Source organism: Macrotis lagotis, chromosome 2 (genome assembly GCF_037893015.1).
Source record: "Macrotis lagotis isolate mMagLag1 chromosome 2, bilby.v1.9.chrom.fasta, whole genome shotgun sequence".
Lineage (NCBI taxonomy): Eukaryota > Metazoa > Chordata > Mammalia > Peramelemorphia > Peramelidae > Macrotis > Macrotis lagotis.
In genome coordinates, this window is record NC_133659.1 from 186,166,336 (window position 1) to 186,185,477 (window position 19,142).

The window sequence follows — 19,142 nt, forward strand, 5'->3', positions numbered from 1 at the left end:
TAAAAGGCATCTCGGCTTCATGTTTCTTCCCCATGAATTTGGCGCCTAAAGGGTACAGGGCTGTGCACCACTCACGCCTCTGAAATCTGTTGATCAGGTTTGAAGCAGAAGAGAACAAGTTGGAGGGGAGGGGTTAGGCAGGAATTGCAACTGGGAGGGGGCTCTGTGCCACTGGGTGTAAGCGGCCCTGCACCCTAGAGTGAATTCTTGGCCTTTTCCCGCCACCAGACACTGACCGTGCGGCTCTCAAGTCTTTTGGAAGGGGGTGTGGCTGTGCCTGGAAGTTGGGGGGGGGGGGGACTGGTACAGGCCCCAGGGAGAGGTGAGCAAGGAGAGAGTGAAGGAGGGCAAGGCTCCCCTACCTCCGGCCCAGCCCCGCATTCCTCCGCCCCGGGGCAGCCCCACTCCTCCCGGCCGCCCCCGCCTCCCGAGGCCCTCGCCTCCTGCTCCAAATATTCCAACCATCCCGGGAGGGTGGGGCGCTGTGCTCCCGCCCCCCCAGCCCACCGCAGTCGCTGCCCCCCCTTCTTCCGCGCGATCCCCACCTTTTCTGGGGTAGGGCCAGCCAATGGGCGGCGAGCCTCCAGGGTTTGGCTGGGAGTTGCCCAGCGCCGGCCCCGCTGTCCTGGCCGCCGGCCGCTCGCACACGGACTCGGCTCGGGGCTCCTCTCCTCGCCTCGCCTCGCCTCTCCCTTTCCTTCTGCCTCCTCAGGGCCCCAGGCGGCTCCCGGGAACCATGGAAAACGCGCCGCTCCACATCATCGAGCAGCCCCTGGCGGGCTACCCCGAGGCGGGGGCTCCGGAGTCCGGGCCCTCGGCCGCGGCGGCCGCGGAGGAGCCGTCGGGGGGCTCGGAGGAGCTGATCAAGCCGGACCAGGTGAACGGGGTGCTGGTGCTGAGCCTGCTGGACAAGATCATCGGCGCCGTCGACCAGATCCAGCTGACGCAGGCCCAGCTGGAGGAGAGGCAGGCGGAGATGGAGGGGGCCGTGCAGAGCATCCAGGGCGAGCTCAGCAAGCTCAGCAAGGCGCACGCCACCACCAGCAACACGGTGAGCAAGCTCCTGGAGAAGGTGCGCAAGGTCAGCGTCTACGTGAAGACCGTGCGGGGCAGCCTGGAGCGCCAGGCCGGCCAGATCAAAAAGCTCGAGGCCAACGAGGCCGAGCTGCTGCGGCGCCGCAACTTCAAAGTCATGATCTACCAGGTGAGCGCCGGCTGGCGACCCCTCCCCGCCTCGACCCCGGTCCCCCAGACCGCAGCTTCGGAAACCCCGCGCGGGCCCAAGCGGAGCAGAGTCGCCCCCGAGCTGGGGACCCGCACTCCCTCCGCCCGTGCTCCGTCCCGTGGGTCTCCGCTCCCCGCATGACCCCCAAACCCCCGCCTTCCCCTCCCCGTAAACCTGCAGCCTCCGCTAACTCCCAGCTCCTGTCCTAGACGAAGTTTAAAAACTTCTCGGGAAAGCGGACCCCAGAGTGGCCCTGGGGGCCTGGGACGGGCTGGGCCGGAGGGCCCGAGGGGCAGCGCCTGTAAGCGGACACGGGCTGGCCATGCTGGGAGCCTGGGGCCTCGGGCGGGCCCGGCCAGATATAGCCTGCTGATTCAGACCTAAAGCATGCAGCCCTGGGGCTGGTGCCAGCGAGGCCGGCCCTCCATCCCGCTACTCTGCGCCCCAAGCCGATAGAATGGAGCCCCCCCACCCCAATCAGCCCTCCCGTAAATTCCTCAATTAGGACGAGCCGCAGAGGGAAAAGATGGAGGACGCCCGGGGATCCTGGATTCCTTAGTCGGGTGTATCAGATTTTGAGGACTCAGAGAAACTGGGCAGCTGCTACTCCACCCATTTGATCCCATAAGGCTGGGACCTAGACTCCGGGCTTGATTCTTGCAGGATCCATAAAAGTGATTACAGGCTCAAAATGTTAGGGGAAACCTATTCTGAAGCAAAGGGTTTGGATGGGAGGGCAACATAGTGGCAACTGGGCAGGCTCAGATTTGGGTCTTCTTTAATGTCCCCTTGGGATCTCTGTCTCCTTTTCTCCTTATTAAAGGGAGAAGGGGACTAGGAGATAGTGAACATCAGTACTGCTTTATTAACATTGAACATTCTTTTCATTCCGTCTGCGGAAGACAGGTTCATAACTTCTCAGCATTCCTGGGGCCCTGGTTACTTTGGCCTTTTAGCAACCCTGTAGTAACCCAAATGACCTTAATCCTGTGGGGGTCCTCAGACTGTTCAGAGAGTTGGGGTGGGGAATGGTCTTGAGGAAATAGGAGACCTGAAATCTTTTTCTAGGTTGGGGAGGGAGAGAGGAATGAAGGGTGAGAGAATGAGCAAAAACGGGGGGGGGGGGGGGGAGAGTGGGAGAAAGGGAAAGAGAAAGAGCCCCACCCAATGTTTGGGCCCTGTAGCTTGACTTGCCAGGGATTTTCCCTCCCTATAGGCACCCACTTAACAAAAAAGGGGACCTGGTTTCCTCCTCTCCTAGCACCAGCTGGTGGAAAATGTTTTCCTGTGACCGTCTGCAATTAAAGTTCTGGGAGCTTTAGGGTGGGGTAGGGCAACAGGGTAAGGAAAAACTGGAGGAAAGAAAACTGGGGGAAAAGGATCTGACATTTCTGTAAATGGCTAAAAACAGGCATTTTAGGGAAAAGAGGGAAGAAAACATAAAGGGATCATTTCTCATCTCCAGTCTTCATCAGCTGAATCTTCTCTTTTCCTCCAAATCATATAGTGACACACAAGGTGGTACATTATATATTATAAGTGCTTGGTTAATATTAGTTGATTAAATCAATGAAGTATTGTTGTACAATCCATCCAAACATAACTCTGAGATACACAATATTATTGTTCCATTTTACAGATGTAAAGCCTGCATAGAAGTTCAATCTTCTAAGGTCAAAGAACTAGTAAAAAGCAGAGCTAGAACCAAGAAACAACACTGACTCTAAGTGCAATGATTTTTCTATGACAGTGTTGTTGCTGAGTCTTGACTGACTCTTCATGAGTTCTTTTTGACAAAGATATTAGAGGGATTTGCCACTTTCTTCTCCAGCTAATTTTACAAATGGGGAAACTGAGGCAAGCAGGGTTATGTGACTTGCTCAGGGTCACACAGCCTGTAAGTATCTGGGGCTGGATTTGAACTCAGGTCTTTCTGACTCAGGCTCATTGCACTATCCACTGGGCCACCTAGTTGCCTATGAATATAAAGAAGTATCATGTCCCAAAGACATGAAAGAAACCCTAAAATAAGCTGGCCTATTTTTTAAATGAAGATGCAGAAGGGAAGGGGAAGAAAGAAAGGAATAAGCATTTTTTATCACCTACTATATAACAGGCACTATGCTAAGGGATTTTTTTTGTTGTTTTTATCAAATATCTCTTTGTATTCTCATAATAGCCTTAGTAGGTAGATGCTATTATTTTCTGTATCTTACAAATAGAGAAACTAAAGCTGAGTTTAAGTGACTTGTTGAGGGTCACATAATTAGCAAGTGTCTAAGGCCAGATTTCAATTTAGGTCTTCTAACTTCAAACCCATCTATTATGCAACTTGCTGTCTTTATGAAAGAGGGATAGAAGGCCAAGGGAAAAAGGGAAATATATTAAGAAGTGTGTAAGGCTACAGTGTCAGTACAGTCCCTGGACCTCCATGCCCATATCCATCACTCTTGTCTTTCTATCTGACTGGCAGGTATGTATATCTGTCAGGCACTCTGGACTAAGTAACCAGGTCATCATTCTCTGACCAGGATGGTGGTTGCAGGAACTAGGATTCTGGTTGTATGAAATGACAAGGAAAGAGAGGCAGACTGGCAAAAGCTGGGCTTATTTGAATGCCGTCCTACTCATTCTCAGACTTAGAAAATAATGGAAACAATACCAAACTGGCATCTTGAAGAAAACTCCACCAAGGTGACTGTGGAGGAGGGAAAAGTCACTAGTATCTGTTGTCATTTATTTCTCTCTCCTTCCCTGGTAGAAATTAGAGAAGTTTGTCTCCGGGAATGTTCAACAAATATTCTAATTGAGGGGAACACAGGAAGAAAAGGTTGGGACTATAGAGGCAGTCATGGAGAGAACAAGAGCATGCAGTTTGCCTTTGGGTTCAGGAAAAGAATGATGGGAAAACAGGGCCAAGAATTTCAAAAGATCTTATACAGGTGAATAAAGTTCTCACCTTTATTATAAAATCCTAAATCTAGGGATTAGGATGTTGGACAGAATTTATGTTTCCATGTGGGGTCTGGGGAAGGATTCATAGCCAAAATAGAGTCTCCCATTATGTGTATGTTGGAAGAGAGAGGGGAAATGGGGGTCCCAATCTGTGATCATCATTCCAAAGATAGGTTATGTGATCAGTGGAATGTTATGCTATGGCATTTTATGATTTAGTAAAAATAAAAAGGGCAGGAATAGGGTTAGGGAAGGCCCTGAATTGATGGATCCAAGATTAAAGGAATCTGGTTTCACTATTAACCACTCACACCCTTCTCCCAATTCGTTTGAGGGAGGGGTGGAGTTTGCAGGGAAGTATTATTTTTATTTCCATGTTCCTCCCAGTGCTAGGCTCCCAAGAGTAAATCCAAAGGTAATTACAAGGCATAGTCAATTCTCCCTTTCCTATCCTACTCCTCAAAATAAAAAATTAGAGACCTGGTATCCAATTCTATCAGGTAACAATTGGAAAGGAGAATGATAATGAATTTGATAAATTAAAATTGTTGATTTCCATACATGGGTTTGGTCTTGACCCAGATTGTCCTTATAAAAAAATAAGGACTAGAAGGCATTTAGGGGATTATGGCTCATGGGGATTAAAAACAAGATCTGGATAGACCTGAGGGACCTGTGGGACTCCCCCTCCCAAAAAAAATTATAACCGAAATTACTCAAAGCTCCCCAAACATTTGAATATGATTCAAAATCTGACTCTGCAGAATAGATTCAGATAAGCCCCAAACCTTTGTTCAAAATACTCAATCACACAAACACACACACACACACACACACACACACACACACACACACACACACACAGAGCCCCTCCTTGTCAAACCTTTTAATCTTGAAAAAACTCTGGTTAAAATGAATGCCCAAAAAATGCTTGAAGAAGATAGATCATTTCAAGGGTCTGAAGGGACTAATCTTGACATTCCAAGTTCAGAGGGACCTTAGTGAGCAACTAGTCTAATCTTCATTTTCTAAGCAAGAAACTAAGCCCAAGAGAAATTAAGAATCTTGGCCAAGATCATACAGACAATAAGTGACAGCCAGGATTTGGACTCAAAATGTCACAAAACAGCATCATATATAGAAAGAGAAAGAATTGGTGTTGTTTTTAGGCAGCACGTCCCAATGCTTTTTGGATGTGCTGACTGTGTGCAGACAAATAATTCAGGTCATGTCCAGTGCCAGCAGGAGCTTCTTCCTCTGCTCTCTGGTCTTACCAAAAGTCCAGGGCTCCCCCAAATTTAGAATTTACTGCCCTACTTTTTTTGTACCCCAGTGTAACTGCTGCCAGAAGCTAAGAGGAATATTTGTTCATCAAAGGATATATCAATTCATTACCAAATATCCAGTATCTGTTATATTTATATATATATATATATATATATATATGTATATATATGTATATATAAGACACTATGATATACAATTGAGAAGATCAGAAAAAGATAGTTTATACATATACATATATACACATACACACATATATATGTATATATAAATATGTCAGGAGAGATTTGAACAGTTAGTAATCCAGTTTTCCTGCCAAAAGGACCATATGAATGAGAATGGTATGTATGACATTAGGCTAGAAAAATAGTTTGGAAGCAAATGTGAAGTACTTTATATGCCAAGCTAAGGGTTTATTTTTTTTATCCTATAGTTAATGGGAAACCAATGAAGGTGTTTGAGTAAAGGAGTGGCTTGGGCAGACCTGTGTCTTAGGAAAATTATTTTTGTAACTGTTGGAAAGATACATTAGATAGAGGAAGAAAACATGTAAGAAGACTAGGAGGTTATAGTAACCTCAATTTTTTTTTAATTTTTAGTTATTTAAGGCAATGAGATTAAGTAACTTACCCAAGTCACACAGATAGCCAATTATTAAGTGTCTGAGGCTGGACTGAACTCAGGTCCTCCTGACTCCAGGCCTGATGCTCTATCTACTGCACCACCTAGCTGCCCTGAGGTTATAGTAACCTCAAAGAGAAGTTAGGAATACTTGAAAGGTAGTGGTTTTGCAAGTAGAAAGAAAGGGACAAACATAAGGGATGTTGTGGAGGTGGAGTCTACGAGATTTGACAGCTTATTGTGGGGTGAAGAAGGAAGGATAGATGATTATAAGATTTTGAACCTGAGTAACTGGTAGTGCCATCAACAATGGAAAGGAAGTTGGGAGGGTTAGCAGACTTTGGAGACTGTATACAGCCATTCCCTGTTGAGCTTGTCTTTTAGGTAACAGAAATTAGAGCAGGCAGCAACTGGACAAATGGTCACAGTGGATCACTATTTTCTGCTTAGGGTCATCATTGCTTTTGTATAAATTGACCAAGATAGGGGGTTGCCTCTTAGATGATAAGAGTGCTAATCTGTGCAACATAGGGGAACAGAGGAATCCTCCTCAGATATCCCTCTCTCATTACACATGAATGGAAACAGAGTCCTAGAGTTCACAATAGAGTTTTGACTTTAGAAGTAAGGCTAAGGTAAGAAACCTTCTGAATCCATACACATCTCAATCTGTGATGAAATCTGCTGTTGGGTAGGAGAAGGTTATATTGGCTCATGTAGGAGAAGGTTATATTGGCTCTTGTTTTCCATGGCCTCATGGAAAATCTGTTTGACCTTCAATCCTACCTATTCCTACTACAACTTCCACCCCTAACCTCTCCCTTTTAACTTTCTGGACAGGCTAGAACCTGCCTTTTTTTTTTTAATGGCTGCAGGAGTTACAATGCAGCAGTTGTTGCCAAACTTGGTACTTCCCTCCTCAACCTTTCTCCAGGGATAGCTCTGTCTCCAAAGTCTGACACTTCTCCCATCTTCATTGCTCTTCATGAGTGAATATCCAATAAGAGTATTGCTTGCTTCCTTCTCCCATCCCCCTTTCCCTCAGATTCCTCTGGAAATAGATGCAATCCATATAGTTACTGAGGAAGAGTAGAAGGATTGAGTGACCCTGGAAAGTGGAATGATGTGGATTTATTCTGTTTCCTCTCAGGAGTTGACCATCAGAGGGGGCATTTGGGGTGAGGTCTTCTCATACCTTTTCTCTCGAGCCCTTTTGGTATAAAGATTGGTCTGGCTTCACCCATAAGGTTCAGCTCAGTGCATTGCTAGGTTTAGGGCTGACCTGTTTTTTAAACTTCTAATCTCCTTGGCCATTCTGGAATACCATTGTTTGCCGTGGGATAAGGAGGGGGTGGAGAGGAGGCTCTGGAAGAAGTGATGTGGCAGAAGGGAAATTAAGCTGGTGGGGAGGGGCAGGATGTTCCTTCTTCCTCATCCTCTCCCCTCTCCCATGCTAGACATTACCCTATAACCTCCCTGCCTGGGGGTTTAATCAGAGTCTGGATCAGCAGCTGTGTTAGGGGCTGGGCATCCAGACTGGGAGATAGCAAAGTTGTTTACTTGCTCTTTTTTACCCTCTCCTCCCAATGTTTGCTTGGCTGGGTTCTCTCAACTGACCCAATTAATGGTTCAGCAAAGGTGGGACATAAATAGAACTCTTAAAGGAAGGGACTTGGAGGCTGATATCCCACTCCTCCCTGAGCCCTCTATTGAATCCCCCTCCCTAAACTTTTCATTCTCCCACATTTTCACCCTTATCCAATTTGTCTTTTTCATAGTTTTGCCTCTGAGTCACTGCAAAAGCTGCAGTTGCATCTTGTTCTCTGATAGCTGTGTGTGTGTTTGGGCATGATATGGAAGCTGAGATTCCTGCCAAGAGGACGAATGACAGGGATGGAGGGAAGTGCCAATGGAAGGAATCTGGGGAGGGGGCGATAGGGGAGTGCAAAGTAGACTCTATTTCTGAGTCCCCAGCTCAGGGGTACCCTTTGCAGTCAAGCTTTAGCACTGTGTCCCAAGCCAGCCTGGATCCAGGAGACATAATTTAAATTTGATTTCCTCCTATTCCAACTCTCCTATTTAAAGCCTAACTTTGTTCTGCTTTTGTTTCTTCTCCCTACTCACCAGCTTCATCCCTGCATGCCTCCCAGGATTTCTTCCTTTCAACACAATCTTCATCCACCCAACATCCCTTTTAAACCCCTTTTCCTTACCTTAGCCTGAGAAGAAGCCGAAAACACCCTCTGAGCACTCCACACCCAAGATCGTGCCCTTTGACCTTCTGCCTGAGACTGTGCCCTTTGACCTGTTGCCTGAGACAGTGCCTGAGCATCCACCCTTTGACCTGGCACCCAGGACAGTGCCCTATTACCCTGAGCCCCCGACTAACCCTGAGGAGCTGACAGAAGCAGGGGGTATTTAAAATACCTGGTATCACATGGTACCCGGTACCCTGGTCACTGAGAGGAATCTTCCCTTAAGTGCTCAGTGGTGGACAAGATAGAAAGGGACAACACGGGCCTTGACCAGGACCTGTAATAAGTGATGTGTGCTGTGGAAATGTATAGTGTAGCAAGCTATAGGCAAAAAAGGGAAGGGGCTTGGGGGTGGAGGTGTAGTTGAGGTGTCCTCTCCTGTTTTGGAATTGAAGGGAAGAAGGGTCTCTTCCATCTTTCAATTTTAAGATTCTACCAGGAGTCCTCAAAGCAAATTCCACATCTGAGCTACAACACTCCTCTCCCCTATCCCCAGGTCATGGAACTTGACTGGTAAAGAATGAGCCCATGGCTCCCAGTTGTTCTGCAGAGAATACTTTTCTCTTAGCTCCTTCCCTGCCCTTCCTTCCTAGGGAATACTTTAGCCAAAAGCAGCCAGGGGTATCTAAGGGGAGTATTATTTGGAGGGCCTCCCCAAAAGGCTCCCTACCTCTTTTTTAACTGGGGTGGAAATGTTTGCATTTATTTTCCACTTAAAAAAAATAAAATATTTTTGCAAAGAGATTCTTTGTGTTTCCCAGATCTTCCCCTGGGTGGCATGCCCAAGAGCTGCCAACCCAAGAGAAGCCAGGAGGAGGAGGAGAAGGAAGAAGAGGAGGAGGAGGAGGAGAAATCTGTGACCCAATAGGGTTTTAGCCTCCTTTTCTCTCCAGAATAGGAAGGGAAAGATTCTTTTAGGGTTAATGTCTCTAAACACCTTGAACTTATCCACCAAGAATCCACCTAGAGAGTTTGTTTTGTTTAAGTCACCCTTCTCCCTAACTCTTCCACACACATACTTTCAGCTTCACAATCTAAGCTTTTCTTCATCTTATACTCTACCTCACAGATCTGATATGCTTTTTTCCCCAAAATGTTCTTTGAACATTACAGGAAGAAAGAGGATGGAGTTTGCCTTATATTTAGGACCTTATAATGATTGTACTTCATTTTCCCTGAAATTTCTTCTTATCACAACAGGGACTGTCATACAGAAATGGGAGCTTTTAAAGGAAGGGACTTGGAAGCTGTGGTATCCCGTTTAGGTAGCTATTCTGACTTATGGGTGGAATTAACAGAGGCAAGATTCTTCATGTTTGATAGGGAACCCTTGGGAATGTTGTTGGGGGTCAGGGGGAGAACTGTGTGTGCATATGTTCAGATTTTGGAGATTAAAAGTATTCTGGAAACCAAGTGTGATGCCAGTGGTGGTTTTCTTAAACAAAATGTTAAAACTGAGCAATACACAGTTTTGTTCATGAGTTTTGTCAGGGAAATGGGGTAAAGAGTGGTGGGCCCTCTGTGCCCAGGGTGGGGGATGAGTCTGTAAGACTATGTGGCTACTATTGTAGCAAACTATAATAGCTTTAGAGGCTCCATGGCTGAAAGTTTTGGACTAGAAAGTGAGGGGAAAATTGACAGTTCCTTCCAGCTGTGACATTCTTACAAAAAGAATGAAGGAATGTTCTCATTGTACTCTTCAAAGAGGGTCTGCTCATTGGGATATTCTTTCCAGAGCCAGTATAAATCCTATCTCCCCTAAAAGAAAGTTGACCATAAAAACCCTACCTCTCACTCCAACCAGGAAAGGGCATTCTTATCCTTTAGATACCCTTAGCATCTATCCCATTGCTTCCTGGGAGTGAAACTCCACCTTAGGAGTTTACAGGTTCCAAGTATCTCTTCAGATTGGGAGAGCCAAACCCCTTCCCCAAACCAAACAATATTCTCTCCTTTCCTCTTCCACTACTAGTCCTATCTCCCAACTTCCTTCCCTTATCCTTCACCAGTAGACAGACTCCCCAAGTATGCATCATCCTTTACTCTGGTTTTTGAGATTCCCAGAGGCCAAGCTGCCTGGGATGAGTCCTCTCTCACCCTCTACCCAGCTCACTGCCCCAGAATTCTGCCTGGAAATTCATAGTCCAGGAATATGAGCCAACTCAGCCTTGGGGATTGGGGTGGAGCAGTGGGAGGACCAGTGATGCTGAAGGGCTGGGGGGCAGGGCAGAGAGACACAATGCTGGTCTGTTTCCCAGCTGCTAAGGCTGTTTCCTGACTCCTCCAGCAGTCCTTTGTCTTTCCCTGGCATTCCCTGCAGCCCCCAAGCTTTCTCTAAGATGGTTCCTCTAGCTCTATCTTGCCCAGGAATGGAAGTATGAATGCGCCAGTGGGGTGGCAATACATAATAAAATGGTAGAAGTTGAAACTTAAGTAGAACTTAAAGAAGCAGAGTACATTTGAATCCCCATTCCCAGGTATCCTAAGTAAAAGGGCTAGAATATGACAAGAGTGGAGTGGCAAGAGCAGAAAAAAGGAGACACATTCAGAGATAAGGAAGACTCTGGTTAGAGAAAGGTTAGGGCACCTCAGCACTGGAGAAACCACCTCTTATCAACCCCAAATGAGAAGGGGCAGAGGAATGAAGAGGAAGCCTCTCATGTTTTCCAGCCAGCTGTTGTGGTTAGGAGACTACGAGTCCCAGCATCCCTTGTGCACGGGTCACTTTGTCCACTGGGAGTTGTAGTTGAGCAAGAGAAAGGTAAGGGTGCCTCAGGGTTCTGGGGCCATGGGGGTTGGGGAGATTGGCTAGCCTGGAAGAAGAGGTGTGGCTCCCCCTTTGTCCTAGCTAATGTTGACTGGGAAGGAAGTTCAGAGGAAGGGTTGTTCCTAGCTTTTTATATAAACCAGGAAACTGGAGGATATGCAAGGGTGGGAGAAAGAAAGGAAGAGAATCTCTGCTGCAGGTGATGGGTGTGTGGGTGTGTGGGTGTGTTTTCATGTTCTCATGCATAATCACACGGACTAATGTCCTTCACTTAATTTTACCACCATTTCTTCCCTTGAAAGGGAGTTATTCCCAGGCTGGCTGACTTCCCAATTGTTTTGGCATGGTTGCTATCCTGTTTTTAGTCCCGGTGAATGTGGCTGGCCGAGGGGAACCCCTTGGTAAAAACCCAATTTCCTCTCATCCCTAAACTCTGGATCAAGAGTTTCTGGATTGAGTTGAGAGGAGCAAATCCTTGGACTCCATACCTCCCTGATTTCCTCTTAGCTCAATCTCTGCCTCCCTCCTTATCCTTAGTTCTGGAGTGTGTCCAGGATATTTTGGATCCATGGAAAAGAAGACTGTCTACCCACAAATATGAGTTTGCCCCCGTGGGAAGAGGGGGCTTTGAATTCCATGGGGGGGGTGGAGATAGGGGACAGTATGTCTTTGGATTCTGTCCCAGTCTTAAAAAAACAAAACAGAACTAGAAAATTAAACAATTCTCTGACTTCCATGAAGAAGCAAGAGGGAATAGGGAGTGAACCAAGAGGAGGAGGTAAAAGAAGAATGGGGATGGAAACCACCTTTCCATGGTCCCTCTCCATAGTGGGGAATGGTTCCAGCTAGGGAGGTGTCAATGGCAAAGAGGATTAGCCCAAGCCCTGACCTCTAACCTTCTTCCTCACTCCCATCCCAGATATGTATGAACACACTATTTGGGCCTTTTCCCCTTAGCTCTGGGAGCTAGTTCTGAATTGAGGAGGAAACTGGGAAATTTGGGAGGGGATGGATGGGACCCCCCAGAACTTTATTACCCTGTCCTTAGTCCTCATTTTTTGGCCTACTTCATGGTGATGCTGGACTTGCACATGGGTGCCTAGTTTCTGCGAAAGGGAAATTGTTGTGAAACCCAAGTGAGGTAAAGGAGGTAAAGCACTTTGCAAACTTTAGAAGTGTAAAAACATTATTATTACTGCTACCATTATTCTTTAAGCTGACTGTTCAAATCTGTGTTCCCCTATGACCACGAGAGGGCGTTCAGCCTCCTTTATAGGCTAGTTATGGTCCTTGATGGAGTAGATACCAAGGAGAGAAGGAGAATACAGCAGGATTAGATCCTGCTACAACCAGAATGACGGAATGAAAACATACATGCAATAAATGCTTACTGTGTAATTAAGCAGTGGGGATACAAATAGAGAAAGCAAGGCAGTCCTGACTTTCAAAGTTCTATACTAACAAAAAAAAGTTTCAGCTGCAAAAAAAAAGGTCCAATTGTCCTTAGGATACAACAGCAAAGCAGGTGGTAGTCTATCTTCTTTCATGTCTTTACTACTGATAAAATATACTTTTCTGATATTGAACCATTTGGCAGTGTCAAGGATCTTGGTGGCAAGCATTTTTCTGATCCTTAGGCTATGGCACCTCCTCAAGAAGCTGACAGGACCCATACACAAGGCTTGCTTCCCAGGGCAATAACTTCGGGAACAGAACTGGAAGTTATATGAGTGATAACCAATGAGAGATTTGTGTTGCCACTCCCAGGCTCTTGGGCTTAGATGTCTTGTTGATGGTAGTTGGTCAATAGTTCATTGGTGAGACAGATAAATCCTTTCCCTACAATGATTGCTTCTCTCAAAGATGGCTGTGAGGGCTGGGCCAACTGTCTGGGAGGCACTACCATTCCAAGGTTTCTGGGTTCATGGTTCTGTGCTACCTCAGAAATTCATTTTGTCTTTGCCCATTGAGCTCTGATTTCTTTTCTCTCCCTCACAACTATTTGTGTTCTTCCACCAGGATGAAGTGAAACTACCAGCCAAACTGAGCATCAGCAAGTCCCTGAAGGAGTCAGAACTGCTGCCAGAGAAGGAAGGTGATGAGCTGGGAGAAGAAGGAGAGAAGCCTGAAGATGATGCTACCCTGGAACTGTCCTCTGATGAGGCAGTAGAAGTCGAGGAAATCATTGAGGAGTCCAGAGCTGAGCGCATCAAGAGAAGTGGCCTTCGGCGAGTGGATGACTTCAAGAAAGCTTTCTCCAAGGAGAAAATGGAGAAGACAAAGGTGCGAACCAGGGAGAACCTGGAGAAGACCCGACTGAAGACCAAAGAGAACCTGGAGAAGACAAGGCATAATCTGGAGAAGAGGATGAACAAGCTGGGCACAAGGATTGTGACAGCTGAGAGACGGGAGAAGATGAAGACATCCCGGGATAAGCTTCGCAAGTCCTTCACTCCTGATCACGTGGTCTATGCCCGTTCTAAGTCCAGTGTCTACAAGGTGCCCCCCTTCACCTTCCATGTCAAGAAGATTCGAGAAGGTGAGGTCGAGGTTGTCAAGGCTACAGAAATGGTAGAGGTTGGAGGTGAAGAGAATGGAGTTGAAGATGATGACGGGGAGGGCACTGACCTCCTGAGAGGGAGCAACCCTGACATGCACACCCTGCTGGAGATCACCGAGGAGTCAGATGTTGTGCTAGTGGACAAGACTGATAGCGACTGAGCTGGACAGAGAGGGAATGGAGGCTCTGGGGATGGAGGAGTGGGAGGAAGCATACCCCACTCCCCCATTCCCATATCCTTTCTTACTTTGAACTCTCTCTGTCTCTGTTCCATTCTATCTGTCTCTCTGCCCCAAGCCGGGGTAGTGGCTGAGAGTTTTATAAATTGAAAATATATCATTAAGAATTTACCCCTTTCCTTTCCATTTCCCTGCCTTTTAGGAGGAAAGGAGACTTTGGCAGAACCTACCACTGATATTTTTAGTGGTAGAAAAGTGAAAAAGGCACTATTCATTTTCCAATCATCCAGTTTGGGGTCTGCCAGAAATTGCTGCCATTTCCATTAGGGGGCCACCAAAAGCCTTTGGGGATGCTTCAGTCCCTTTTCCCTCACCCTCTCCCAGTCTCATTCCTGTCTTTTTAGTCTTTCCCCCACCCAAGTTATTATGTAGACATATCCCTAAACCCCATCTTTTGAGGCTTTAAACCATATCCATCCCTAGAGGAAATGGAAGCCTTTTTCTGAAAGAACATGAAGGCAGTTTGGGGTTTGGGGCAGTGGCATATGGAGCAAGTAGGGCCACGATAATTGTCCGGGGGAGGGTTTGAGGAGAAGGAAAAGATATTTAGGTCAGGTCAAATCCTAGTTCAGGTCCTTGGATAAAAGAACTGGAACCTAAAGGGACCTATATATCTACAAGAACCCACTCATGTGAGCACATGCACACTTAGCTATGTGGGAGGATGGATAACTGGAAGGTGGGGCCTGGAGGAAGGGGGAGAGGAGAGATGCCCCCTCCCTAGCAGCTTAGAAACCAGACTAGGCCTCGGGCCAGTGCTCCCAAGAGTATAGCAGAACTGTTGCCAGCCATAGGAAGGACTGAGAAAGTCCAAGTCCTAAGCTAAAAACCTGGCTTGGCCACAAGATTTGGGGTAAGCTCACTGTGACAACCCTGCCCAACCAACAAGGTCAGGAAGGCTCAGCCAAACTTTACCCCTCAGTTGGGTGGTATGACCCAGACCTGCCCCATTTCTTTTTGCCCAACTGCATCTGGATCAGTGAAATGAAAAGTTGTAAGGATGGAAAACTCAGTTTTGGAGGTAGTTTAGGGGCACAACAAGGGCTCTGACAGAAATAGACAGGTGGAAGGTGTGTGCGTGTGTGTGAAGCTGAAAAGGGCAGACAGAAAAGAAGAGAAGAAGCCAGGGTAGGGGGTTTCTGTATTTTTACCCTATCTCAAGTTTATTTGTGGCACTGTCTGTAAGTTTGTTTAGGACTCCCCTCCCCCCTCCTAGTTAGGCACAATTCTGGCCTTGCTTTAGCTTGCTTTCCCTGCTCCAGGGGGTTCCTTTCCTGTATCTTTGGGGGTGGGGTGAGATAATGTCTGCAGTTGGCAAGACAAGCTCTCTGCTGACTTTTGACTGTATTGTCTTCTGTATCCCCCAGTGCCAACCCCCCCCCCTTAACCCATTTCCCCCCTCTGGGAATATAAATTGCAAGTGGCAGCTTATCCCCAATGATGGCATCTTCAACTCTATACTTTTTAACCAAAGCCTAGGACTGGGGGCTTTGTCCTTCTACACCTAATACATGATTCTTACTTTCTTGTTCCCTGCCCCTTCATTTCTTCCAGAAGCTGCCTTGCTTTATGATTATTTTATATTGTAGAATTGCATTCAGCTGTTTCCAGCCACGGGTGGGGTTGGGGGTGGGTTGAGGGTGGGGTTGGGGCTGTTTCTGAGAAGGGAGCTTAGGGACACAAACCTCTTTTATACATGCTTTGCTTTTTTTCCCCCCTTCCCCTGTTGCTTCCTTCCTCATCTGGAAAGATGAAGAAATAGTTGATGGAAAATGGGATGTGGGTGGGGCCCAGGGTCCCTTGGTGCTGATGGGCTGGTGGGGGCCGGGCTTTCAGAGGAGTGGGAGGAGGGAGGGAGAAACAGAGCTAAGAGGCCATTTCTCTTGGGCTCCAAGGCTTGTGGTCTCTCTTGACTGCATCCTGGTAATCAGCCTGACCAATAAACCTGCTTTTCTAAAAAGACCTGTGTTGGACTATACTTCTGAGTTGCTGTAGGAGTAGCCATATTTCTCCACCCGCATTCGGCATTCCCTTGTCACTTCCCCTATGTCCCAAAAATTGTGCACTTGGACTCGGTCCATTATAGCCAGACCCAGAACCCCAGGACTACACCCTTCTTAGTTTGAGAATTAGGGTGAATATGGTGGGGAGAATAGGGAAGGAGCAGATTTTAAGGAAGAGGAAAGAGTACTGAATCTATAGTGAAAGGACCTGGATTTAAATCCTGGCTCTGATACTGTCCACGTGACCTTGGGCACATCATTTCCCCAGGGTCTATTTCCTCATTTATAAAGCCAGGAGGTCAGACTAGATGGCTTCTAAAGCCCCTTCTACTTCTAATTCTCCAGTGGAACTGGATGTCGTTTAGAAAGGATCCAGGAGTTATTTACCACAAGTAACCAACCTATCACCTACTCCAAAGGGTCTAAACTCTCCCTTACCAGGCCAGACCCCCAGCCTCATCCTTCTCTTCTTCTTGTTTGCCACCTCACCACTCCTCCCCATCCCTCAACTCACATAGGTACACAATGAGAAGATGCAAAACGAGAAGATAAATTTTGGTTAGAGAAATTTAGAGCTTAAGTCAGCTTCTCAGTCCCCTGGAAGGAATGGGAAATGAGCCTGACCTGAAGCCATCCCTCCCACACAATCCTAAGAATTTGGCATATTTCTGAACTTATTTCAGATTTGCAGCTACAAGAAAAGAACAAGGCCTTGACCCCAACCTGAGGAGGGGAGGCAGACAAACTCAGGGATAACAGAGACCTTGACAGGAGTGGTTCTATAATGCTGTACTCATTTCTCTTACATCATAGTTTTCTAGGGCCATGCCTCCCCATCAATAAGAATTAGATTCTACTCTTCCTGATCTACACCATTTTTGTTACCTATGCCTTTCCCTAATCAAGCTTAGCTCCAACTTTTTAGCCCACATTTTCTACTCCAGGCAAACTGCTTTTCTGTACCTTCTCCACCTGTTTTCCTCTTGCCCAAAGTCTTTGTCAAGACTGTCCCTAAAATACTGTGATACAGTCAAAAAAATGTTGGATTTGGAGGACACGGACCAAGGTTCAAGTACCAGTTTCGCTGCCTATTATGCAGCCTTAGGCAGAACTTTTATCCTCTAAGGACTCAGTTTCCTCATCTGCTAAATGAACTAGAGTGATCTAATTTATACCAGATGATCCAAAGAAGTTCAGAAGAGCCTATTATATATTGTCCACATAATTCCAAAAAGTACCAGACCATCCTCCTTCATTTATCTCTCAGATCCAGAGTTTGATACTCAACTGTAACAGATGGGGGCAGAGCTGTCCTTGTACATAAGTAGACAACTGACCAGACAATGGAGTCTGAAGGCTCCTCAAGTTTCCATGGTCTTCACATTTTGTCATGGCACTGCACTCTCTTAGAAATCTCACCAACTTGCCTCTCCAAGTTAGACAACAAAGGGCTGAAAAGAACCTTAGACATCCAGCTCAACTCCCATTTTACAAAGAAGTAATGGATCAAGAGGAAATGAGTAGTTTGCTCAAAGACCTAGTTAGTAATATAGCTGGTCAAATCTCTCCTGAATTATGTGAAAGTGTGTACATATTTGTCCTTTTTCTTTTTTAAATTTTATTAATTTAAGGCAATGGGGCTAAGGGACTTGTCCAAGGTCACACAGCTAGGCAATTATAAGTATCTGAGGTCACATTTGAACTCAGTTCCTCCTGACTCCAAGGCCAGTGTTCTATCTATTGTGCCACCTAGCTCCCCCTGACCTTTTTCAACAAAGACCATGACATCAGCAAGGTGATGCCATAATATGCACATGAATTGGATTTAGTTAGAAAGACCTAGTTAGTGATAAAGCTGAGATATGAATGCAGGTCAAATCTCTCTTCAAATTCAGGATTCTCTCCATTATACCATTTGAACTGTGCTGAAATTCCATCTGTCATTATCTATAACCTTGAACATGACTCAGTTTCTCTGGGTCTTAGTTTCTTTATCCATAAAATGAGGGAGTTGGATTAGAATCTAATCATTAGATAATCTCTAAAGTTCCTTCTGGCTCTAGCTTTAACAAGAACAAAAGAGTTAAACTATCTTTAACCTGAAATTAGAGGGCTTAACATTTCATTCTCTATTAGACAGAATCACTAGATGATACCTCCAACATGCTTAGAGCTGGAGGATCCTGAAGGAAATAACCTGAGTGGCCATAAATTTTGTATTTCAGGGTGGCAGGAAATTGAGCCGTGAGGCAGTAGGGGAAGCAATGTGGAAGAGGCAGGAAAAGGTAGGACTAATACTGAAATGGAAACAGGAATGACAAATGTAATCATCAAAAAGCCGCTTTATTTTCTTCTTCTGTAAAATAAAAGAGTTGGATGGACTTGTTTTAACTCTTTTGTTGCTCTTAAGACCTACAAGCCTGTGAGGGACCTTCGAGAATGATATATAATAATGGTCTTTTGAGTTGTGTCTTTGGATCCTCTGGCACTAAATAGTCCTGTAACAAGTTGCTAAATTTTAGTTTCCTTTCCTTGGAAATAATAGCTCAAATGTGTTATTATTTATTTGTGTTAATCAAGAAGCAGTCTAGCTTAGTGTGTGCTTTTAGTCTGGGTGACCCATAATCAAGTCCAACAACATAATTTTGATGTGACCCTGGGCAAGTTATTTAACCTCTCAATGGAGAGATGACAATTCTCCATTAATTATTAATTATAATTAATTATTAAGCATTATAGTATTATTAAGTAATAAGTATTATTATATATACTATATAAGTATAGTATTATTAAGTAGTAATTATAACATAAATTATATTCTGACTTGCATAGATGTAGGAAGTTTCTTAGCCCTCAGTGGGTACTTCCTATATCCTTTAAATCACATCTTAAAAAAAAAGTCACTACTATGGAATTCACAATCCTATATCATGCCTTGGGGGAAGGCATTGGCTGTACTAGTGGCATAAAGAGGGCTGGTTGGTTAAGAATCCAAACGCAGTTTAGTGACTGGTCCCACCTCACTACAAATTCTGAGGTTTGACCTCAGTACATGTGACTATTGTTTTACACTGCAGTTACAGCCCAGAGGCAGACTATTGTAGTGGCTAGAACCTTGAAGTTAGAAGTTCTATGTTCAAGATCTATTTCTGACAAATATTAATCTCTTAAACTCTCAGTGAACAGGGGTTCTCTAAGTGACTGAAAGCTGTTAATGTGCATTGATATTGATA

General features: G+C 45.7%; 1 protein-coding gene across 1 annotated transcript; it reads left to right on the forward strand.

Annotated features, from left to right (window-relative positions):
• Positions 1–633: 633 nt before the first annotated feature.
• CAVIN1 (caveolae associated protein 1) lies at positions 634–15,866 on the forward strand. The gene is made up of 2 exons (XM_074223859.1): positions 634–1,204; positions 13,127–15,866. Exons 1-2 carry the CDS (start codon positions 737–739, stop codon positions 13,826–13,828), a joined length of 1,170 nt encoding a protein of 389 aa, XP_074079960.1. The 5' UTR covers positions 634–736; the 3' UTR covers positions 13,829–15,866.
• Positions 15,867–19,142: the final 3,276 nt, after the last annotated feature.